Below are 26,142 nucleotides of genomic sequence, written 5' to 3' on the forward strand. Positions count from 1 at the left end.
ATTTTGTAATTGATTATTTTTTTCGCTTGATATATTTTTTTAATTAAATAACGGAATGAAATGAGCAATATATATTTTTGAAACATGTTTATTAACTATTTAATGGAAAAGATAAAAGTGTACATTTCAACCTTTTTAAAAATAATCCCCATTTAATATCCTGTCTCGGATAAGCACGTAAATAAGAGGTGTTGCGGAAGCGCGAGATTCTTTCCAGCCTCATGGGACGCGAATCGACGCGTTTTTTTTCTTTTGCAAATCATTAACATCTCGAACAAAATCAGGTTTGAGTTCTTTTGGACGGGGGAGAATTGCGAGGGACAAACCGTCATAATGCGCACGACGTCACGAAGTCGACACATTTATCACACCACGATGTATGAAGAAGCTTAAGTCCGCACGATTGCGAAAATAGAATATTAACAGCGATGTCCACCCACGTGGCGATGCCTCCACGGAATCGACACGCTGTATATACATTTTACGCGGCCCGTTTGTTCTCCTTTTTATTGCAAACGCATATCGAATGCTGCAGTGAAATGGTCCGTGCTTGCGTATACGACGTGCGCCGTTCGATGTGCGCTGTCTGTGTGCGTACATTTTCGAAATTTTGTTTTAGCAAATTATTTGATGATTCGCGATGACGCTCGCTTCGTCGAGAATACGCGTTTCTGTCACGATTCCGTAATTTAACATCGATATTTCATGCCGGGACGTTGATTACGTGATACAAATTTTGTCGCGATAGAGAGAGAGAGCTAAATGGAAGTAGTTACTTAACAATTATACATATAGGAGCTATCGCTCTTTAAAAACACGAGAGATACAGCAAGTATGAATTATGGAAAGCAAACATTTCTATACTAATATTTTGTCATTTTATGATTCTTTGACCGTTACATGCTGCCCGTGTGAAAGCAAAATGTTAACAAGGCTAGGTATCAATAATGAACTGTCCAATTAATCTCATGAATATTCTACGAATATCGCGCGAGAGAATAATAATAATAATAATACGGAATTACTTTCGCGCGAACTTTTCGAATTAAATAAAGCCGCTATTCTTATCGACGTACAGCAAAGAACTGAGAAATTAAAGTATAATATATATATAAACGTATATTTATCTGACAAGCTTTCAAGGGGAGATCTTATTATTGCTGCATTACGTTTTAATCTCCGGAATGAAGAAATCGGACTTATTATTGCGAAATCTATCATCGAGAAGTATCCGAGAAACCGTAATTCAGATAAGTGGAGCACTTCCTGCAAATCTAACGACTCGGAATATTGCTTTTGACTCCTATTCATCGAGTTCTTTAATATATGAGTAGTAAGGAATTGCACTCGCAGATATTATAAGCAGAAAGAATTCACCAATCATTACTATATTTATCCGATATTTTTTCATCAAAAATTTAATTGATAATATACGAATATTTTTTATGAAATTAATTTCGCTCCTTTTATAATCAATTAAATATAAATATTTTTATGTGGAATTTTTAAATCGTATCGCATTTCAAACGAGATACAATATTCAGTAATACTTTTCGTAAATATCGAAAAAAAAGTCGATAAAGGGTCAGCGCTGATATCCCGTTTACAGGGATGAAAACGTTACAGCATCGTCCCCACGAATTTCACGCCATGAACTCGGCGCCGTAAAGTTATATTAAACGTAAATGCGAAGTGACGAAAGCGACTCAACGAAACATTCAAATGTCATGGCGTTTCGGGAATGATTCTTTATGCTCGTTAAATTAAATTGTCCGTTTATTGCCTTTCATGCGAAGGGCCGCAAAAGTAATTGACAGCGAAAGCAACTTGTGCCACTCTTCCTTCTTCTGATGACTTAGGTTTTACGATGCGCGAGCCCACTCTTCTTCATGATGAAACACACAGCGGATGATACTGTGCTGTTGACATAATTCTTCAGTTACGTAATATTAAATTTCTTGGTATACTTGTGATATACTTCAAAGTTTGATACTTCAAAATGACCAAAAAATCATTATTCTTATTATCTTTAGCGCAATAACAGAAAAGCGCGAATAACGAAACAAATCGTCTGAAATATATAATATATTGCATATCATCAGTTACATAAAAAATGTATGTAATGATAAATGAAAAGTATCGGTATAATTTTAATTTTCTGATCAATATTTTCCATTAAAAAATTAACTGATGAACAAATAGCTGTGTGTATTTTCTTTTAGATCAATCTGTATTTCTATTTATCCATATGTAAACATATAGCACTAACAGTAATAATCAAAATTATATTGTATATACAAAAATCTAATTAATGTTACGTTAAAAGCTTCTTTTATTTTGCGGACAGACTCCGATTCGAATCCTTTCTATCGTTACAAATATAATTAGGTAAACTATTAATAGAGACGCTTATAATATTGCACTTTGTTGGCTCGATGAGCGCCAGGTGCGCCGTCATTCGCCTTTATGTGCTCTGCGGTCTGACTGCGAATGTGCGTAACTACTTACGGACAATGCGTCCGAGATACGATGCACCTATACTACTTGTAGACACCCGCGAGTAACCGCGCCAATCTACAATTTAATATTAGAAACTTGTTGCGCGCTTTTCTCTCGCCTCGCAATTTACAGTATATAATCTTTATTTATATTATTTTAATTTATAAATAATATCGAATTCATAAATAATAAAATATGATTAACAAAATTAATAAAATATGATTAATAAATTTAATGAAATATGATTAATAAAGTTAATGGAAATATGATTAATAAAATTAATAATATATGATTAATAAATTAATAAGTATGATTAATTTGACATTTTTATATAATTTTATATTTCCAATGTGCTCTCATTTCGTGAAAAATATTGGTTACTTTTGTAACATGGTACTTTTTTCCACGAAAAATTATATTTGTTATATATATGCGTCCGAAATATTATTGTTTCTCTCAACGATATCTAATTACACGTTACACGACCAGATGGCCACTACGGGCGATATTTAGACAGGTTGCAAGTACTAATAACATTAAATAACACACGGTGCAATTTTTAGAAACTATATATTACTCTTATATAAAATTATTAGGATGTCTGCACCTTTTTCATTGATATTTTATCTAATATATATTATGCAATCATATGTTATTAATTATTTAACATTGATATAATATTAAAATCGCGAGTCTTTTAATATATTTATCAAAATTCGTTGAAAAATAGCAAAAGAGAAACAGGCATCTTTCTCACTCTCTCTCTCTCTCTCTCTCTCTCTCTCTGTCTCTCTCCCATCTTTTATATGTAATTATTGGAAGATGTATCAGAGACATTTATTACTGTCTTAGCTATTATAAAAAGCAGATAATTAAAGAATTTACCTTTCTTAAAAGTTCAAAAGGACTTCATAAATCTAGTTGTTATCTTATATGTTTCTATAATTTTATATGTATAATTTTTTAATTTATTTATAGAAAACCACAAAGATTTATGGACATAAGAATTTTTTGAGCTCTTTTCTTGTATAAAATTTTAATATGTGACGCAATTCATTTTTATATTTAACATGTATTTTACATGTATTATTTATTTCCTCTCTTTGACTATGAATAAAATAACACTTGCAAAAGCAGTTGCGTAAATATAGAACTTATAAATATAGAGCATAAATTTTGCATATATTTATGTATATACGCCAAGAAGCGAATGTTTAAAAAAATTAAAAAATTTTTGTTCACATTTACCAGTTACCAAGATAAGTAGTTTCTAAATAACAAAAAAATAAAGAAACACTGAAAATTGAAAAATGCAAATCAATAACGCTTTATTATAAATTTTTGTATTATTTTAAGAGTATTAATTATTAAATATAATTTATTTCCTCAAAGTTTTGACGCTTGATCGCAAAAACATTTAATATAGAAATTGATCAAAGGATGCACGTACGAAAAAATAACGATAATTCTGAAACTAATTGAACCAGTTAGAAATTTATTAAATACACACTAAATGTGTAATACATTAAACTATATAAGAAAATTAATCTCTGACAATTTATATTTTAATTTTATCATAATTTTTACATAATTGTAAAAGTATAAATATTAAGCGCACTTTTTCAGAGTTTTGATACTTGATATTGCGAAGATATTTAATACAGAAATTGATCAAAGGATTCATATATGTGAAAGTAATAACAATAATTCTGAAATTAGTTAAACGAGTTGGATTTAATGCACATTAATAAATAAATGTATAACAGTTAATATGAAATCATGGAAATTAAATTCTAAAGTGTAAGCAAATTCGATATACATACTTATTATAATCAAAATTTTGGATATAGCAAAATGTCCGAATTTATTTCAGGAAATATGACTCAATTATTCGTCCCCTGTGAGTCGATTTAACGAAATTTATTCTTCACAAGAAAAAAATGAGAAAGATAAGTTATAAAACCATTTTTTTTCCAAATTTATTATTCAAATGTTTCCGCAACGCACGTCAAATGAAAGTATATAGCTACGATCCATGTACATCGATACAATTTTTAAATTACTGTCCGAAGTTAATGTCAAAAATCCTAGTGTTATGGTAAATTTCCAATTAAAGCCCACCCACGACGATTGTTTTTGTTCGTTCGCACAAAGTTTCGCCGTCACCGACGCAGGTGCGCATCCTGAGGGCGCGTTGATCAGCCAACCCCACCATGCACTAAGCTCTCGCCGCCGTGTACCGTCACACGTCTATAAAAGCGCTGGTCGCATCGCTCCCCAGCTTTGAGTTCACTTGCCAACCTCTTCGATCGAGATCGACCATTCTTTTGTGAGCAGCAAAAAAAAAACCCTTCCTCTTCCGAGTTGGTGAACGCGCGCAGGACGCATCCGTACGTGTCCCGCTCTTTTCTGCGAGGGTGAACGGAAGTGACATACCTACATACTTTCATTTTGCGAGTGCAAGAAAAAGAGGTAAAATAGAATTCGAGAAAGAGGAAGTCGTCAACGAAACAAAATACACAGTACGATAGCTGGAGTTATATATTATTTGAGATTTCCTCTCTCTCTTTTGTTTTTTTTTTATTTTATAATATAAAATATCGTACGAAATGAGAATAGAAAGAGTTCAAATATTATTGACAAAATTAACAAATAAAAAATTTTTATCTAAATAAATTATCTAAATTAAGAAATTTTATTTAAATTAAGCGCGCGGGACAATATTTACGTTTTGTAAAAGTACATTTTCTATTTTGAAATTGTTATTTTTGAAAGTAGATTAATAATGTTATATTTAATTAATGTAATTTTATAATACATAGGGAGGAAATTTATATAGAAATATTGATCTTAATTTACACAAGATAATTTATGTTAACATAATTAATAATTATCACATTTGTAAAAATTACATTATGCTTGAATCAATATTATAAACTGCAAAAATCTTTAAATAAAATCAGAAAAAAACTTTTGTTTTATAATCTATTTTTCTCATTCTTTCTTGTGAAAAATAAATTTCGCTAAACCGACTTACAGGCGACAAACAATCGCGGGCCACATTTCCTGAACATATTTGTTTGCTCGTTTACATAGTAAAGTATCAACTGAGATTATCACATGGCATTGACTTTGAAAAAGCCCCGCACTATGACAATCGTCGTGCTACCCTGCATCGTCATGTTAATCTTCTGCTTCGCCGATTGCGCGGCTGGTAGGTATAATGCAGTTTTCGCATTATAGCTCTACATTATAGCTCTGCTTGTTTCTCTTTACATTTTTTATCCATACAAATTGTAATCGAATATAAGCATTTCATGATAAATATAGTATTTTATACATACACAGTAGTACCTATATAAAACAAAAATCTATAATATTATAAAATTAATTAAATTATTAAAAATTTTCGTAGCGTGTTCAATTCTATCAATATCAAATTAAAAATATTGCACAATTTTAAAGATTATTAATTGTGACAAGCACAATACAACTTGTCTCTTTTTCTCAAATATACGAATTGTTATCTTTGTAACGTGTAAACATCAATAAATTGGTTTTCTCTCGAAAGCAGCTTTTGAAATCAGAATATTTAAGTAATCAAAAAAGGCATGTATGTACGTAATTAAATGGATTTATTGCGTTCCGTACTTTTTACATTTATTGTTGCATTATATGATGGTATAATATAAATAGTTAAAATATGTTGAAATTAATCCGTAGCAATAAATAATTTTTCTTAGAATTTCAGTTTAAATTAAATAAATTGTAATCGTAATAATTGTAATTGTAATAAAATTGTAATATATAAATTGAAATTTTAAAATTGATCGAGGCAAAATATTACTTTAGAAAAATCATAGTTTTTTTTTTCATGATATATTTATAAAATTGCAACTAAGATAAATGTAAATTTTATAGCGCGCGGTTGCATTTTATTATTTTTTAATCATGGTTACATTTTTATAAGCTCTGACGTAGAAACTTGAATGTTTATTGGATAATATGCCAATGTTAGCGGGAACATGTCTATAAGTAGCTAGGATAATGTTTATTGCAATTTGTCTGTGCATCGGGCGGAAAATGATTATTTAAGACAGTGTAATATCTGTAAACTATATTCCGAATATATATGGCTATCAATTTAGGACGAAGAGGATATAGAGCTGATTAAGTATAGTGTTTGGAACGCTAAGTGGATTAGCATGAGGAAAATTGTAATATATATTATATAGTTTTGTTGTTGCAAATTAATTGGGTACTAGTGAAAATTTGAAAAGTTTAAATGATATAAACTCGAAATTTGCATACAATAACCCGACATTTTTTTGCACATTTTGTTTCCTTTGTGCAATTTAAACTATAAATTATAAAACAACTTTTCTCTTGAAGTAATTTATATCACTAATACAGTGATAGTTGTGTTAATGATAGTTGTGTTAATGCGTTGAATTATTAAAAATTTAATGGACACTCCTGGAATTGAATGCATAAATTTGCGACGATATTTACATTACGATAAAATCTTCATAAATCCTTTAAGTATAAATATACATTTTCATCGTCTCTAGCAGAGTACTCAAAAATTTCAAATTAAATATAAAAAATCATATATTCTATTTTTATTATAAAAAAAATGTAAAAAGTAATATTTTACAAAACATTAAAAAGATGTTAAATATTGTTTCGGACATTTATAACAAAATAATAAAGATGGAAATCTATTCCTATAATTAAAAAAAATTTTTTTGTGGAAGAATTCATGCTTTTACGTATAATAATGTAAGAAAATTAATGAATTTTAAAATAAGTGTCTCAAAAACGGATAAAAAATTAAAAGCGTAAAAATATATTATATATATATTGTATATATATATATTTATACACAATATTTTCAGAATTATCAAATTTTTTTTTCAATTGTGGATCTTTTAAATAGTATGAAATGCATATAATTTGCTTTGCTCTCTTTGATAATTCATTCTCAGAAATATTTGCGCGACTTACTTTTGTATTGTATTATTGTTTCCAATTATTATTTCTTTATTTGCAGTATGTAAAACGTTTTTTTTATAAAATAAAAATGCATTGCTACATACTGCGCTGTTTTGTATTATGTTCAAATTATTTAGCATAAAATAATAGTAATATAAAGTTAAAAGTTAAGTAACTATGATTACTTAAAATTTTGTTTATTTTATTTTGCAAATGCAATTTTGATTCTTGCTAGACATATATAAGATATTTGTTACAATATTTGGTTACCCATCGTCTTCCTTAGAGCACAATAAAAAACGTAACAAACTTATGAAATAATAGAGAAGAGAGAAATATAGTTCTTATTATATTTTCCAGAGGAAATATGCGATTACGTTTTATTAATTTTGGATCAAAATTCACCTAAAGGAAGAGACAGAAAGAAAGAGAATGAAAAAATTTAACTTTAGATTCCGAATATATACAATACATATATCCGAAGGTGTGACATTTGAAATTTAATTTAAATTATTTCAAATAAAAATCTAAAAATTTGAACCTCTATCTATTATACTAGCTCTTTGTCAGCTGTTTCCTTAATCATCACATTGATCCTTTGTGTGAATAAGATGGTCATAAGTATATCAGTTCGAATCAGATTGAATGGTAGAGACAAATATGATATTTAAATCGATTCTAACAAAAAGAATAACCTTTGAGAATAAAATCGCGTAGATACCAGAGTTCTTCTGACATATTATATACATATAAGCACAAAGAGAGTAAATTGAATATGCGCAATTCGATAAAAGTGCATTTTTCTCATTCACATCTCACATTTTGCATCTGAAGAAAAGAAATCTATCGGGGAAATACAGCCGCGAAAATAGCACCTATGGTATACTGGATGTCGTTTTCACATTTTGCTCCACGCGCGAAACGTGAATAAATATTTCTGTTTTCGATTCTATTTGCACCTTTCGATGTGAACATTCTTTTAATCCGATTATTGCAGTTTCAATTACTTCTTACTTACTCGAAAAGGGGCTTATCGAATATCTAGCCGATTGTTATTCTTCGAACTACTTTACAAGTGGAATTGTCGACAAAGACGCAGATATCGAAATATCCTGTTCGATAATCATTAGATTATATATCTACTTAAATTAAAGTATATGAGAATTATTTTAATTTTATAATTGATAATATCTATAATTCTTGATGCTCAGGATTTTTTCATAAAAATCTCTTAAATTCTATACGTATTATTCTTCCGAATAAATAAATTCTTGCGACGAGAGTATAATAGAATTTGAGTTCTAAAGCACAACGCTGGACGAAATCATAATAAAGAAATAATGGAAAGCCAATTTTACGGGATTGTTATGCGCCCTCGCATTCATTGCATACGAGGAATGTCGAGGCGAGCTTCTCCATATCGTTTATAAACGGTACATAAGATCGTTTTTAACGCAGAACATCGTCTGGGGAATATAATAGTGTAATAAGCGGTCTCAAATAAATTTTTATTACATTCCTTTGCAATGCACTGAACACAGTTTCTGTTTTACCAGAGTGGAGTGTTGCTCGCGCCATAATATTATTTCTGCAATTTTTGATTGAAATTAGTTGTTCTCAATGCACTGTCTTATCACAACATGTTACTTGAAATTATATTTTCGATATAACTTATTATCTACTAACTTAATATCATGCATACGTACGTACATTCTTACAAATAAATGTTATTAAATATTTCTCTATTTAATTGCCTATTATATGATAAGAAGTGAAAATATTAATAACAAGAAAGAGTTTTGAAAAAGCTTCATATATTCGATATTGTAATATATAAATGTTTTATCCAGGATCTTGTCTAAGCTATGGGCATTCTTGTTGGGGAGGTATGTAATTCTATATTAATACTTTTAATAATAATTATATATAATAACTTGTATATTTTTATCGTAAGAATAATATTTAGTACATTTACGATGTAAAAAATTTTAGCGCACGGAAAGCGCAGCGATGCACCTACCATGCGCATCCTGACAGCCAAGACTTTGTTGAGCGGATCTCCGCAAAACAACATTGCGCATTCCTCTAAGGCGCAGTGGACTTTATCCCGTTTGATTACTGGACAACTCGTATTACCGTTGACGGATAAATATCCTATTAAATGGAATGATTTCTCTAAGGATAAAATAATGATCCCATCAAAATGGGACACGGTATCAATGAATGGTGATAGCACTGTACCAATCAGGTAAATTGCTGCGAAAAACAAGATAGAGAGCATCAAACAAACAGAACATTGTGATACAAATTTCTTTACGAAAAATATTTTTTTCCCAACAATAATTACTCTACCAAATTATTTAATTTAATTATTTAAGTATTAATTAATAATTATTTAATAATTACTTTACCGAATTATTATTAATTATTTTACCGAAAAATATTATCGATGTTTTATTGCGCCTTTTGCGTTTAATTTATCTGAAAGATTTTAATAGATGTTCTCTTGTATCTCTTATACATATATTTTATCCTTAATATATGTATATATATAAAACATATTGGAATACTCTTTTAATTTTAACAAAATTTTACATATACAAACTAATTGGGACATAAGACTATAAGTAATATCACATATTATACATATGTATATCTTAATCTATACATCTGCAAAGTTCCATCCAAATTGATAAATCTAGATTAACAATTTTTTCTTGTTAGCTCTTGGAATTAAATAATAATTATTTTATGTAGATTATGTATTTTAATTTTAGATGACATTTTTGTCATAAAAAATAATACATAAATTATGTATAAGTGTATAAAAAGTAGATTGCATTTGTGAAACATCATATACATGTGATGAAGGGGTAAATTGCCAATAAATGTTGAATTAGATATCTTAGAGATAGTTTATATTTTCAAAGGAATAATGACAAAGTTATGTAGAATTATAAGGAATAAAGTATATTTTACAGTTAGCGAAGGGATAGTAGTTTTAAAAGGTAGGTTTTTAAACTTCGAGGAATCTCGTTAGGAGTTTTATACTTTGTTTTATAATTATTAGACTCATGGTTAAACTTTCTCATATTTTAATTAAAAAAGTATTGTATTAAGATAATCAGTGGAGAATCATATAGCGATTTTAGAGTTCTAATTTAACATCATCTAATATTATTAGCTTCTTTAGCTTTTTATTATTTATCTATATTAATGTTATTAAAAATTTTTTTTAATTACATTAAATATTTACACTCTGAAAAATAATTTATATCTTAATGCACATACACAAAAACTATTTTCGTAATTCTATTTATATTTATATATTAATAGATAGTTTTATTAATATATAAGAGATTAACACAATAACTGACGCGAATTTGCAGCATTCCAATTAACAACGAAAACGAAAACAAACGGAAAATCAGCAACGCACAAGGTATAATGCGTAGTATGAACGAAAAATTTGAAAATTCTATTCCAGAAATCTTGCTAGTTCCATCTGGTGAATACGAGATGCCAATTAATAATCAAAAGTTAGACATGTTCCAATTTCTGGTAGGTCTTATATTTTTATTAACAATTATTGAATATTTTAATTAACGTTTTTCTAAGTATTTACCTGTTAAATATTAACGCTCATTTAACGATGCGTTTATTTTCAGAACGAGAAGAATGGAAATACGAAATAAACGAAATGTAAAAGACTGCAAGATATAGTGACGAAAAAGAATTTTCGAAAAAAACAGATCTTACAATCAAAGTAATAATATAATAATTCTCTGTAGAAACGTATGTAATTTTTTTCCGTATTTTTTTCTTTGATTTAATGTTTCATCTGGATTTAAAAAAAATAATTATTATTTAGAAGACTACACATTTCTAATAAAACTGAGAATACAATTCTCTTAGTCATGATATAATTTCATTAAATATAAAAGTATTTAACGATAGCAATTTCGTTGAACATTTTACATAATTATATCGTAATTAAGAAAACTGCTATCGTCGACAGTTTTACTAGAGAAAAATAAGTCTTCTAAGTAAAATTTTTTATTACTATAGCATTTTATTTCGACTAGTGCGAGATTGTATATGTATATCTACTACTATAGAGAATTCTGAATATCTATGTGAAACTGAAAGCTTTCTACCTTCTTCCTACTCTGTAAAACTTATCGAATAAATCTGAAAGCCTGATTTTATATTAATTTATATGAAAGTCAATTACTAAGTTTAAAAAATATATATTAGTAAAAAAAATTAGATAAAAGTATGTATAATTTTATATATATGTATATATAATTTATATATCACACAGTCTCTAATATTTAATTCAATCTTAAAAGATTCAATGTTTGCCAATATTTATTCAACTTATTTCTTTACACAATAAATCATTTATAAATGCGGTCATTGTCATTAAATTATTATCACAAGAATAATCAATATTAAGTCAAGAGATAGTTACAAATTAACTATTATCGTATTGTGCGTAAGTTATAAAGTAAGAAAAAATACATATCATATAAATATGTATCAATAATATAACTTCAAGACATAATTTCTTACTGTATAATTACATTAGGGATATAAAAATAATAAATAATATCTATTAGTTGCGTAGTTGAATAACTTGATCAATTCTAATGCGGACATTTATTTCGCAAAAATATGTCATAATGTCACCAACTGTGGGACAAATGTTTATAATGCTTATATACGATCATTTTCACAGTTTTTATCGTTTGATTACAATATATTATATCGATTTTTTAACAGCAGACAATAAAACGGAGAATAATTTATTATTACGACGATAAATGAATGTTATCGACTCGATTCGCGCAGCGTTCGTATTTATCTGCCGAGAATAATACAACATCTAGAAGATGCAATTTCGAAAGAAACTATACATTCAAAGTTCGCAGAATGATAGTGACCTAATATATAAAAGCAGTTTAGCTACACAGTCTAAAACGCATACAAAAAATTTAAATTAATATCACAAAATATATTCAAAATATATATTTAAAAGAAAATATATTCAAAATAAAAATATCTATAAGATAAAAATAATCCTAATAATTTAAGTACATATAGATATTAAATAGGAAACGTGATTCTGTCAAATTACGAAGAAGTATACACAATAATAATATGAAACGATAGAATTTATCGTTAAATAATCTAAATAACATAATCAATTTTTTCTAAATATACATATATGCGCGATACGAAACTGCTTAATCTTCACATATATATAGATAACTCGCTTGTGCACTTTCTTTATTTATTAGTGATATCCGTATCTATGCGATGCGGGCGACGATGAGATGCTATCTGAAAAATGCAACATATTATACGATTTTTTATATATCTTTATTATTTTTAATCGCTTCTTTCATATTAATCGGTTAAAATATTTATTTTTATAATTTCGTAATATTACAGTGCAAAAGACATATGTAGGATATCTATCGCTAATAGAAAAATGTTTATCTCTTTGTCTTTATTATCGAAGGATTTTTCCTTATACGTTTCACATCTTCCTAGCATTTATTCATCAAAATACACGTACCCATTGATTGACGAAAGATGACAGGGGATAAAGGTCGAATTGTTGAGTGTCTTTGCGAGTCCGTATGAAAGGCAACTTGTCCGATCGTTCCCGGAATTCATCGTTCGGAAGAATGTAGAATAGTTCATCGTTCGGTGACGGTACTTCAGATTCTTGATTCTGGCCAATACTTTCTTGCAATGTGTTATGTTGTATGCTCGAGTCGAATCTCTTTCCATGACCGCCGAAGCAGGAATGTCCAAATGACGCACAACCACCTGAAATACATTATAATTATTGATATTAGTTGCATTAATTATTTGTGCAAAAGCATTAATTTTGAAATTTCGGAGAAAGACAATAATTTGAAATACGGTTAAAATTACATATAGTTAGGAAACTAGGTTAAAAATTCACACATTCGCAAAAATGTTTCTTCTATTTAATTGCGCAATTTTTATTTGACATTATTGATTTGAATAAACGTTATGTGTTATGTTCGAAAATCGTGTCTTATATTAACTTGTCGGAATCTTACTTGCTATGTCTTATATCAATAGTAATAATGTGCAAAAAGAAGTTCTTAGCATGAAATGTATGACAATTTATTTTCATTGAAAGCTATTACTGAGAATAAGTTTTAATATTAAAATGAAAAATGAAGTTTTATATATGCATAGAGATCTAAAGATATTTATTCTAAAAGAACAACTCTCCTGTATAGAATTTTCTTGGCCTACCGTGATTGTTTTCGAAATCGTACCTTTGCGAACGTAGTTATTAGTCCTTATCTGGCCAGAACTTCTTTCTTCTCGCGCTGTGAAAGTTCAAGATGTGGAATCAACATACAAAAAATACAAAAAAAAGGAAATAATTTTTAGACAAAAGGAGATTTCTTTAAAGTCTCTGTGCATGACCTCTTATGGAATGATAAAAAAGTTTTTTATTTTTAGTAGCTTGTAAAATATCAGATAATTAAATCACAGAAAAAAAGAGAAACTAAAATTATCTAAAACAGAAAACAGATAAATCTTGTCGGGAATTTTTTGCAAAACGAGATTTATTTTTACACTGGTGAGACGTTAAAAATATCATGATTTATCAAAAAACATTTCGTACTAACAATAAGTATACTTGTGAAATATGCTACTCTGTATCTTTTTCGGAGCAAGATTGCCTTTGAAAAATAAATATAACTACATCTTTTTTTTGTTAATGCCACAAATTTTCTTTATTATTCTACTGTAGATTTGCTGCTCAGAATATACATTCATCAATATCTGCTCGACATGTATCGATTCAAAATGTATTGAGCTATTTTTATAAAACGTAAGTTTAGTAAAACTGTGATGTGATAGCCACGTTTTTTCTCTCTAATTAATATTAAAACGGACACGCAATTGCGTTATTCACTCATTAAAAAGATTGCGAAATATCGATAATCCAAAAATAATGAGTTAGAATTTATAATGAGTCGTTTTAAGGTTTTTTTTTAATTATATAAATAAACGCAAACGCGCATGTTTTACGTATTATATTAAGTTGATTTCTGAGTTGAATCCAAGAAAAATAAAATTTTCCTTTTCAATTTCAAGAATGTTTTCAAGAATGTTTGCATTTCATTAATGTTTATTATATATGGAATAAGTCATAATTTATTTTAACGCAAAATAAGTGAAAGCACTTCCTGAGCGAGGAATTATTTATGAAATTTATTTCTCTTCAAGAAATCTTCAAGAAATCAAATTTAATTTCCTACGCAGCTGGATTATCTAAAAATAAATTTATTGAAATGTTTGTCACATAAACAGGTATTATATAATTTATGAAAGAAGTACACAATACATTTGATTTTTATACTTTGTATATAACAAAAAATAATTTTATTTATATGTAATTTAATATACGAAAGACACAATTTTGGTTTTATATCAAAAATTTTAAAGTTATTATTCGTATTTTTAAAGTATAATTTAAACTTCTCGTAGTATATCTTTATACGCGTATAGGATAAGATATATCCGTATCTCATGAAAAGTGTAATATAAATATTTTATAGCGCGTGCTTTCGTATTAGCCTTGTCATCTTGGATTAAAACTTATAGCTGTTGTTGTTTTAAAAAAATTAATATATGAAAATTAATAAAGATGGTCGAATATTTTCTTAATTTTCCGATTGATATTTATGCGCGAATACATTTATTCACGTAGCTTATACAATATCCGTATCTTATGAATTTTACATGTTACGGAATTATACATGTAACTTATGGATAAAAGTATTAAATAAAATAGAACTTGCGCGAATCTTTCCATTAAATCTCAACGCATGAATATTTAATTAAAATATCGAACAAGTCCGGTTATGCGTGAACGAAAAACCGCTAGATGAACAAAACCAAAAAAATATATCTATAATACGTGCCGGAAGTAAAATTGCTCGTGAACGGTAAAGGAACAACTTGCTCTCCGCACAGAGCTCATTCAATTACTACCTGAAACGAAACCGATTAATCCACCATCGTCTTCGACCTTCCTTCTCCGTACAATCGAATAATCCCGTTTCTACGTGTGCTACATTTTTAAGTTTTACAACGTCACGAGGAAACTCGTTAAGCGCCCACATCTTTCGTCTATTTTTCGACGTGGGTCACATTTTACATTATTCGCGATAATATAATCGCAACATAATCGCATGCGTAATTTATTATCTACGTTACATAAATAAATTTAATTAATGTAGTAATTATTATATATATGATTATATATAATTTAATCTCAATGCTTGTGATTTTCAGTAAACACAAACATTAAATTGATTAAGACATGGTCTGATCTCGTAATGCGATATCGCGTTATAATTATTTAGCATGACTAAATGTGTCATTTTGCTGATATGCTTTCAAGATAATACATATCAAGCATATTAATAAAAATATTCGCGCTTCCCGACCTTTCCGATAAATGTTCGTTTGCACTTTAGCCGCGCACCTGGATTCATCATCGTTTACGAAAATGTGCTTCACGGCTGAACAATTCGAATTTCGATCTGAGCAGCCGCTACATTTACAGCGAAATGGACTGGCGTATTGCGTAATTCCATTCTATCTATCCAATGTGAATCTATCAAAGTGCATCTCACCGTAACAACCAATAACGCGCGCAAGTAAAAATTTCGATATTCTATCTATAAAATCGCCATTAACTCTTGTTTACTATTAACTTTGCTCCACTCTTGTAACAGTTTGTGTAATTCCCTAGTGAGTATTCTCAGAAATCTATTTATTCTCCACACGGAGCAACCGTACAATTATATATTTGAAAATTTAGATTTTGACTGTGTGCAACATTTTTGTGAATTGGATAACAAAACTTGTATATTTTTTCCATTTTCTCTCATTCTTTATATTGACATGTTGTCTCAGTCTTGTATATTGCTTCCATATTTTTTATTATTTGTTTTTATATTTATTTTAGATATTATAAAATTCATTTTATTAAAATTTAGAATTGTTCAAAAAGTTCTGTAAAACTCTTATCGTATTGTACTTTAATATCTTTAGCATGAAAACACAATCGAAAAATTGGTTAAAAATACTGTAGCTATTAACTTTAAGCCGATGCAATCAATTTTGTCGCGATTTAAAAAGAATAAACGTTCGAAAAATACGGAAAATTGTTTTTAAAAAATATGGGAAATCTCTGAACTTCTTGTAAACTGTTACACACTTGCATCATGTTCTTATGCATTTATGATTTTAATTTAAATTGCGAAGATGATTTTAAATGGAAATTCGTAAACTTCCAGGTCAGTGATTTCTCTCTTTACAATTATTAGGAGAGATACAATATATTGAAATGTAAACATGACAATCTTTATTCCCATCATCCCATATTACTTTGACAATTGTGTATGATTGTATAACGCATCGTTATAACGTATATATTTTATTTCTCGTAACTGTTAATTAATACAATTTGCTAACCGCATGAAACATGATCAAAAGAACAGTTGTATACGCGAGAGTTGTTGCAGATAAATAATTCTGAATATATTTTTATCTTTCAGAATTTTAATAAGTGTCAATCAAGTATAATCAAGTATAATTGGTTTCCTCTTTTATTAAGCTCACTTTAGACAGTTCGTAATTTCCGATAAAACTTAAACGTATTTTTATTTGTATAATTTTATGTAAACGAAAAACATTTCAAGAAATAATTTCAAGAAACAGACATCTAGGATACTTATCAGAATATACATAATATTAAAATATGCGGCACAATTAAAATTATGAATAGGTTTCTACTTTTATTTAAATTGTGAATTATTAATTGTTTGAAGCAGGATTTATAAGAAAGGAAATTCAATAAGAAAATATTAAAATAAAAAAAAATAAAGAAAAAGAAAACAAAGAAAAATTAAATTGACGTCAATAAAGCTCTATCTTTCCTTCTTTAGTAGAACCTCGTTGCTCTTCGATGTAGATTGAAACGATGTTACGGTTCTGAGTAATCTAATAAGAGCCACTGAATTAAATGCTAATTTTTTTGCTTTTTTGTTTAGTGTTTTAACTGATGTCGATTATGAATATTGACTATTCGAAAATAGACAAGTAGAAATATATTTGTCAAATTAATTCTTTTTGTATACTGAATATTGAACGATAAATCTACTACATTTGATTAGTGATGTATATTGAAAATTAATGCACATTTAATTCAAAATTGATTATTGTGTAATAAATATGAATAAGGCGAACGATTGGAACAGCACACAAATTGAGAGAATATTATATTAAGAGTTGCTGGATGCACAATTATTAATGTAATGTAATATTTACCTATTACATACACTTAATTGAACTGTTTCATTATATGCTAACTATGCTACAATTTTCTGCATTGACACGATTTTTAATATCGCGAAATATATATTCTATCATATTAATATAGTTTATTATTGCTAATTTTTGATATTTATTTAACTGGAGTGTCAAAACTGCATATATAAAATATGATTTCTATACATAGTTCAGATACTACAATTAACGATACATTAATACACTTAACACAGTGTATTAATAATGTATTAACAGTACAAAATCAGTTTGAAATTTCTGGATGCAAAATATTTTATTTTTATCATTAAGTCTGTAGAAAACTCAAGAAAGATCTCCGTTTAAAGTGAAATATATTTGCAATATAAGATTTATATTAATAAAATATATAATAAAAATATTATATAATATTAAATATATTATATAATAAAAAATTATAAAAAAATGAATATTTCAAATTTTATAGACTCTATTTAAAAAATTAAAAATTAATATAATTAATAGATTTAAAAAAAAATTATGCAATTTTAAAAGTGAATCAGAATTAATTGACAGTTCGATTTCTATCAATTGTCACGCATAGTTTCGTGTCCTCGATAATTTCTATCCATAAATCCTACGCTTGTACTATTCCTAGCTCGTGTAAGGAACGATAATTGTGTCACGGAAACATGAGCAAACAGTCAATGCTATTATAACATTTCGTAGCTGCGAGAGAGTTAACGGATTTGACATTACAATAGAGCAGTGATAATTCTCTTTTACACGAGTTTTGCGTAGAATGACAGAACTTCGCGACAGCATCGCGCAGAAATCTATCGCTGACTTCGCGGAGACCCAAATAGAAGTTGAGAGCGGACGCATGCAGTTGTTAAATCTGCAATCTAACTAAGTAATCAACAACCCAACTATCTGAATTTTACATTTTGTACATTGTTGGGCTTGTACTTTCAGAAACGGAAATTAAACGATTGATGTTATAAGTCTATAATAATACCCGTAGTTGCACGTCTCATATATCGCTGCTATTGTACATATATAATATGCAGTCTTTCATAAAACTCCATTAGTTTTAATTGATTCTATAAAAGATGGTATAAAATCGATATATTTGTCATTTATGCAAACCATATATTGTTTTTTAAAAAAAATCGCTAGTCTCCGTTTTCTTTAATTTTATAAATTTTTTTAATATGTAAGAAATAAATAATTCAAATAGTTTAGTTAAAGATTAAGCAATATAAAATGTTTCCCACTACTTAAATAAAAAGACTGCTTCTCTAATTGATTAATTATATTAAATGAATTTTTTTATAATAAAAAAAGATAAATGAGATCATATTAAACAATCAATTTATATCTTTCGATCTTTCGGATTATTTTCATTGATATCTTTTTATCGTCTTAAGCGTATAGGTTAATGGAAAAATTTTCATTATTTATATGAACGATACATTTTGAAATTCTTCATATTTCACGTGACGCATTAACGTGTATACGGTACAATTGTGACAGAAAAAAGAGCTGACATACTGTATTTCCTGAAAAATTACATTTTCAATGCTCGTAAGTTTTTCCGCGAATCCATTTCGATGATTCGGCTTTGCGAAAAGTGGAAACGATCAGTCGAATGTCAGAGCAACGAAACAAATCGGCATCGCGACAAGCAAAATATCAAAGCGTTGTTCAAATTATAACTTTTGCGAAAGCATAAAACTAAAAAAATAGAACCGTTCGTAAACAAACTTTTTTGACGTTTTTGACGTACATATTTGCATTTTGACTTTTCAACGCGGGGGAGTAAATACGTAGGAGCGACACACAAAAAGGCCAAAATTTTATACATGATTGTCAATATCGTGTGCGCCATGACCTACGACTGTTTAATAATTTAATGACAAAAGGCTTTTGCAACTAGGAGAACATTTTATTCTTCTTAAGTTATGAGATATATATCTCGCCTAAAGTATTATGCAGTTACAATGTAGATTCTTTTTTATATATAAATAATTGATTTTATATTAATAATAACGAAAAGAAATAAAACATAAAAAATGTATATATTTACGAATATATAAATTCATTTTAATATATACAAAATATAATAATAAAAAATTAATGATAATAAATTTATGCAAGTTTTTCTTAATTGCTAAATTGTTTGCAACTTCTTCTCAGTTGTTTTGCATAAAGAAATATAATTTGAATTAAAAACTTATTTAATTGTATTTCGGATTTAACTGATAGAAAAAGAAGAATATTTAATTAGCGTTTATGTAAGATATTTTGCCAAATGAAAAAATTCGTAGAAATTTATTTGAACTTACCATCACTTTCTGAAAAATAGAAAAAATTATTTCGATTGATCAATTGATATTATCAAGAAAATTTTATTGTATATCTGTAACTCGTGATGCGCAATTAAAAGAAATATTAAAATCAACAAATATATACAACAATTCTAAAATAAAAACTATAAGCATTACTTATAAGTAATTATTATATAGCAATAATTATATAGCATTAATTATAAATATTACTTATATTATATAAATATTACTTATAAGTAATTATAAAGTGATGGAAAATGAGCTTTTTAAAATAACATAATTAATGTAATTCAAGTAATTGTGAAATAATTTTAAGTATATAGATCATTATTCCTTAAAGTTCTATATATTAAAAATGCGCTTCATAAATGTATGGGATCAATGCAAACTTCCAATATGTGCAAACAGAAATTAACTTGCAAGAATATTAATTAATGAAAAACTAGCTTATGATATGCATCTAAAAGTTTTTAAGACTTTAGGTCAGCAAGCTGGTTAGCTTACAAGAAAATATATAAACGTGTAGCAAAAAATCTTATTTTGTTCTCAGCTAATTTCATAAGTTAAGATATTAGTTGTATGCGTTCAGTATACACATATGCATTAATTTAATTATTTTATATATAAAATTATTGGATATTCAGATGTTTGATTATTTTATATATAATATATAACAGAGAAAGTTAACTTAAAATTAAATAAAAAAATAAATTTTCTTTTTCGACATACTATAATACGTAAAGATATGATCTCAATCAATTTCAAATTAATTATAAAATCTGAATAAAATAAAAAACATCAGAAAAAAGTCTCATAAAGCAAAAAAACATTGTAACACTGTATACATATATATAAGTATATCATACCGATTATTTTAGAAGATCTTGAAGAGAATTAATTACTTTTCGACCCAATAAATTTGACAGAAATAACGATTATCTGATAGATTGAAAACATATTTATCGCTATATGATGATTTATTCTGAAATTTGCATTGAAATAATCAATATTCCGTAATGCAGCCCTTATGCCGTCCCCCTATATCCTATCTTAGAATTAATATAAATTCCATCGTTGGGGTTTTGTAAATTATATTAATGCTTAAATCTGTAATTAAATGCATTAATGAACACAAGCACAAATAAAGAAATACTCACGTTTGGCGTGCGCCTTGTCACTGACGGAAATCAGAACCACGAGCAGAACGATCGAGAGGTAGTGCGAGAAAACGGGACCGGAAGTCGCGCGAAATTTGGTTCTCATTCTGTCGCGATGGTTGTTGACGTGCTTCGCTGTTGCGAGGATGATTCCCAAAGAAAGAAAACAGTTCACGCTTTTGCCTATTTGCGGTCGCGAATAAGGGATGACACAGAGACAAGAACGAGACGAGACGAGACGAGACGAGACGATGCTACCCCGTCGAGCAGGTGGTTGTAAATGAACGATGGCGGCGGCGCGCGTTCCCTCTTTTACAGGAATGGAATCGGAGTGGCGCAGTCGGATATCGCCGATGTGGTGTATGCCGGGATATCGTGGGTGGCGTTGATATCTTCCAGGTGGTGATGACGGCGATCACGATGCTCTTATCACTGTGAACTTTAATGATGATCCCGGTTGCGGAGATGGACCGGGGATATGAGCTTCACACATACTTGAAAGAGCACTTCAGGATCGACTTTGTCCTCAAAGAAAATATATAATTAAAATACAATTTGGGAGACCTTGACATTATCGCATTTTATTAGTGGAAACTACATCTCGCATGACTGAAATCTCTCGATTGCATATTGAGAGTTCATACATATGATAATCAAATAATTAGTTGCAAATTTATTGGTTTCGCAATTTCAATAATGCCGACTTATTAAATGAATGAATAAATGCGTTATTGTGTGAACATTTTAAATATCTTCATAGTGATTTTTATTACGATAAAATTCATAAATAAAATTGAGATGCAGTGCAAAATATTAAAAGCAATTTTATGAAAAAAATGTGAACGAAAATGTAGATAAGCTATATTTTATTTATTAAAATTATACTCAGATAGCTTTATTAATATGTATAATGGTTTTAATCTTTTTTTTTTGTATTTTAAGATTTATGTTTCCAAAATATCACATTATTTCAATATTACTGAATTTCCAAATGAATAATCCAGATCTTAAGGGAGATGGGATCCAACAAAATGTTATTAATTAAAAGCGAATAATTTGCTTCGTGGATATTCAATGATTTTTTTATAAAATATGTCCATATTTTATATTAATCTGTACTTTGTATAAAAATCAAAGTATTAAGCACTTTAGCTGGCGGTATATTAAAATATTATTCAGTTAATTATCTATCGAGCAAGAATTATCATGTATTTTATGTTAGTACATTTCAATATATGTATCTATAACATACTTTCTAGTATTTAGCTTTGACATTGACCTATTTATCGCTATTATGTCATTACATGTAATTAATACATGTACATATGTCATACATGTATGTACATATAATGTAATTATATAATAATGATATAATGACCTCGAAGTGAACTATGTCTGACTTCTCTTAGATACCATACAATCTGGAATAAATATTTTTTATTATGAGATAAAGTTTTTTTTCTCAAGAAATTGAGCAAACTTACTAATTGTAATAACTATAATTAATTGTGGTAATAATCGTAATTAATATTTGAATATAGGAGAAATGTGTTCTCTCTCTGAATGTGATAAATCAATCTTACTTACATTTATTTTATGTGGGTTGATACTCATTACGCTTAAAAAGTACATGGATGGGATAATTTCATTGGAAAATTGTACATGTTTCCGCATGTTAAATTAAATTATTCGATATTTAATTATTCGATGCGTATGTACAACAATGTTCGTATAACAAGAGAGATCTTGACAAATGCTTAATTAATGATATCCGATAATTCCATACCAATCGTGGTCATCCCTGTCATCTCACGCTGGCAATCGAGCGCAAATTTAACTGATAGATATGAATGAGTGCAAATATTAGTACTAAACTCAATTATTGCGTTAATTTTATCGATTTCGTATATAACTATCATCATTAATTTTTATTCTGCAATTCGCGCGACTTTTAAATTATAATCTAGCAACTTCTCTTAAGTTTATTACAAACTTATTTTTACTTTTATTTGCCGAAATAAAATGAAGCTGATGAATGCTTCAAAGTAAGTTTCAACGTAATTTACTTCGGTCTCTACTTCTCTAAATTTTTCAAGATGTAGTCTCATTGTGATTACATCGAAAATTATTATTGTAAACAAGATTTTGGCGATGACTAATAAAACAATAATGGAAATTTTATTAAGATGTTATATATGTATCAATTATAACAAAAATCTCACTAAGGGAAGTACATGATTATCTGATATTTTGCATTATTTATAATATATTTATTGTCTTTCGTAAACTTATATAATTTGTATGTTGTAATTTCAAAAAAATTTTATATATCTTTTACATATACTTATATAATTTTTATTACATATACATAAAAAATTAAATGACTGATACGAAAAATATAAGATATTTTTAATTATAATATATCTAGCAACTTTGTGTATTATATGTGATTATGCAATCTTTATTGCGTTGGAAGTTCAAAATGACGTTATAATTATAAACATATACATAATTTAATGCGCTTCATGTATTTCCCACACGTGTACAGATTAAGATTGATCATAAAACCTGATGGATTGTCCCAAGCAATTTTCGATATACAAAATGCATAACTATAATTTTGCTTGAGTTACAATGTCCTGGTTTTCGAGTTAAATTTTTTCTTGTATTTTATAATGATAAATGTTATACACGCGACACACCTTTACTGTCATAAATTTCAATCGTCTTGCATTATATTCGTTGAGAATCTGTAATAATCAACATTAACATTAATAATCAATATTAACATATCCGATTTAGCGCAGATTTATATTACGCGAAAATTATTACCACCCAATTATACATCAACTAATGCATAATTAAATGTATTTACTAACGATTATTAACGCGGCATACATTAATGCTTAATGTCTATTGCAGTGAAGTTTAGTTCATAAATAAAAGAATCAATCTGGATCGCTTTCATTCTCCAACACAACGAAATTTTCTCAGACCTGAAAAATCGTTCTTTTTCTTTCTGCATTAGGCATCTGGAGAAATTAAAAGAGTTTCGAATCGCATTGACCTTTGAAAATGTTTTGTGCGAAGTAATTTTTGTGTATACAGAGTAAATCCATTGACGCCGACCTCGTTTTCTCGTTGTCAAGCGAAGGAAAGTGATTACAGGGAAAAACAGAAACGTTTTATAAGTATGTTTTAAACCAAATTGCATTCCACGGACGTGTTTAAATGAAATTGCAATTTCTTTGAGGAAGTAGAAAAGAAATTAGTTTTTTTTTAATCTTTTTTCGGTTCGTTAACGTAAGACTCTCAACCTAGTTGCGTATCGTGATACTAATCACATTTCTCGTAATCAGTTTATTGTTATCAAAATACTTCTTTGTCACAAAATATTAATGCTAATGAAACATTACCGAGACGACAAGATAAAAAAAATGTTATTATTTTTTTATTATATTATATTGATTTATAGAATAATATAATATTAAACATATAGAGCAATATAATATTAAACATATATGTATAAAAAAGTAGACGATAAGCTTTCTTCAAGCATGTTACAGAACGAAAAAAATCAATTCTGAATATTTCAAACTGAAATATTAAATTGCTACTTGTAGAATATTCTATAGTATCAGGAAATAGGCACGGAATTGAAATGACTAACAGCGACAATTTTTAATACGATTAATCAAATTGTGAAAACTAGCTCACGCTTTGCAAGTTGCAGTAACCCAGGTAGCAAACTGACGTCATTCGACTTTAAAATGACGTCATTTTGACGTTTAATGCCGTCAGCTTCCTTCCTGGGAAATTTCGCTTTGAGCAAGTTGGGATATTTTTGGTACAGTTTCTAAAAATATGCGGACGATATAAATCGTGAAAGCAAAATTAATAAATTTTTTTAGCACAAAAAATACATTACACAATTATTATAAACGATAAATAGGACGATTGCCTCATTCATAAAATAGTTTCATCAATTTAAACTGTTTTAGAGTTTAATATATTAGCCATTGGATATATTGAGCTTATTAATCTCATAATTGGAAGATTTAAAATACTTCAACAATAGCAACATAATATTGAACGTATTATTGAAGTTCGTTTGCAACATTGTTATAGGCGCCATAACAACTTCATAAATTTACAGACTCTTTTTCAAAGCCAGAAGCTGGAACTTACTTGTTCCGAACTATTAATGACAGAAATACAAACTTTCTTGACGAATGTTAAACGAATGAAAATCATGATGAAACTCTTATTTTTCTTCGTTGTATCTTTACGTCTTATTTCCTTTGTCTTTCTTTCCTTATGTCTTATTTCCTTTTTATTTATATTTAATTTAATGTACATTTTAATTGATAAGGCAATATATTTTATTCGTATAATTCTATTAACTAAAATTGTTGATATATTATTAGTTTATTTGAAAAACATTTAATACAATTAAAATTTTGCCTATACACTTTCACATTTCTTATTTATGATTGTACATTTTATTATTCTATCTCAAAATCATATTCGTAATCGAAACGAATTTAAAATAAACACAATCTCAAAAGTCATCTCATTTCTAAAATCTTGAATTATTAGAAATTTCATTGTCACAAGTAATAAATGCTTACCGGACTCTTATAAATTCTCGTTTTATCTTATTTATATTCCTTACCTTTATCACAAAATTTCTTATCATAAAATATTCTCTTCTCTTTACATTTCCAGTTATTATCTGGAAATAAATAAGCTTTGTTTTA

At 28.0% G+C, this 26,142-nt stretch overlaps 2 protein-coding genes across 4 annotated transcripts; one reads left to right on the forward strand and one right to left on the reverse strand.

The window, feature by feature from the left end:
• The first annotated feature begins 4,909 nt into the window (after positions 1-4,909).
• CCHa1 (neuropeptide CCHamide 1) lies at positions 4,910-11,708 on the forward strand. 2 transcript variants are annotated; one of them, XM_029299133.2, is made up of 6 exons: positions 4,910-4,971; positions 5,596-5,713; positions 9,345-9,380; positions 9,487-9,742; positions 10,884-11,055; positions 11,163-11,708. In XM_029299133.2, the coding sequence occupies exons 2-6, from the start codon at positions 5,620-5,622 to the stop codon at positions 11,187-11,189; spliced, it is 585 nt and encodes a 194-aa protein (XP_029154966.1). In that variant the 5' UTR covers positions 4,910-4,971; positions 5,596-5,619; the 3' UTR covers positions 11,190-11,708. The 2 variants fall into 2 exon arrangements, with proteins under 2 accessions (XP_029154966.1, XP_029154964.1); XM_029299131.2 differs by having other exon boundaries at positions 4,911-4,971; positions 5,539-5,713.
• Positions 11,709-12,137: 429 nt separating this feature from the next.
• Positions 12,138-21,682, reverse strand: LOC114928032 (neuropeptide CCHamide-2). Of its 2 annotated transcripts, XM_029299137.2 has the most exons (4): positions 21,383-21,682; positions 13,821-13,874; positions 13,079-13,335; positions 12,138-12,840 (listed from the first exon to the last, which is right to left on the reverse strand). In XM_029299137.2, the coding sequence occupies exons 1-4, from the start codon at positions 21,486-21,488 to the stop codon at positions 12,787-12,789; spliced, it is 471 nt and encodes a 156-aa protein (XP_029154970.2). In that variant the 5' UTR covers positions 21,489-21,682; the 3' UTR covers positions 12,138-12,786. The 2 variants fall into 2 exon arrangements, with proteins under 2 accessions (XP_029154970.2, XP_029154971.2); XM_029299138.2 differs by lacking the exon at positions 13,821-13,874.
• Positions 21,683-26,142: the final 4,460 nt, after the last annotated feature.

The sequence above is a fragment of the Nylanderia fulva genome, unplaced genomic scaffold (assembly GCF_048542155.1).
Source record: "Nylanderia fulva isolate GAGA-0341 unplaced genomic scaffold, ASM4854215v1 Scaffold12, whole genome shotgun sequence".
Taxonomy (NCBI): domain Eukaryota; kingdom Metazoa; phylum Arthropoda; class Insecta; order Hymenoptera; family Formicidae; genus Nylanderia; species Nylanderia fulva.

Excerpts from the sequence above, each read along its gene's own strand:
- CCHa1 (XM_029299133.2), top strand. The coding sequence starts at position 5,620 with ATGGCATTGACTTTGAAAAAGCCCCGCACTATGACAATCGTCGTGCTA. Across the intron at positions 9,743-10,883 it reads GATAGCACTGTACCAATCAG|CATTCCAATTAACAACGAAA; the intron begins GTAAATTGCTGC and ends GCGAATTTGCAG. Across the intron at positions 11,056-11,162 it reads TAGACATGTTCCAATTTCTG|AACGAGAAGAATGGAAATAC; the intron begins GTAGGTCTTATA and ends GTTTATTTTCAG.
- LOC114928032 (XM_029299137.2), bottom strand. The coding sequence starts at position 21,488 with ATGAGAACCAAATTTCGCGCGACTTCCGGTCCCGTTTTCTCGCACTAC. Across the intron at positions 13,875-21,382 it reads TGACAAGGCGCACGCCAAAC|CGCGAGAAGAAAGAAGTTCT; the intron begins GTGAGTATTTCT and ends GAACTTTCACAG. Across the intron at positions 12,841-13,078 it reads CATCTTTCGTCAATCAATGG|ATAGCATCTCATCGTCGCCC; the intron begins GTACGTGTATTT and ends TGCATTTTTCAG.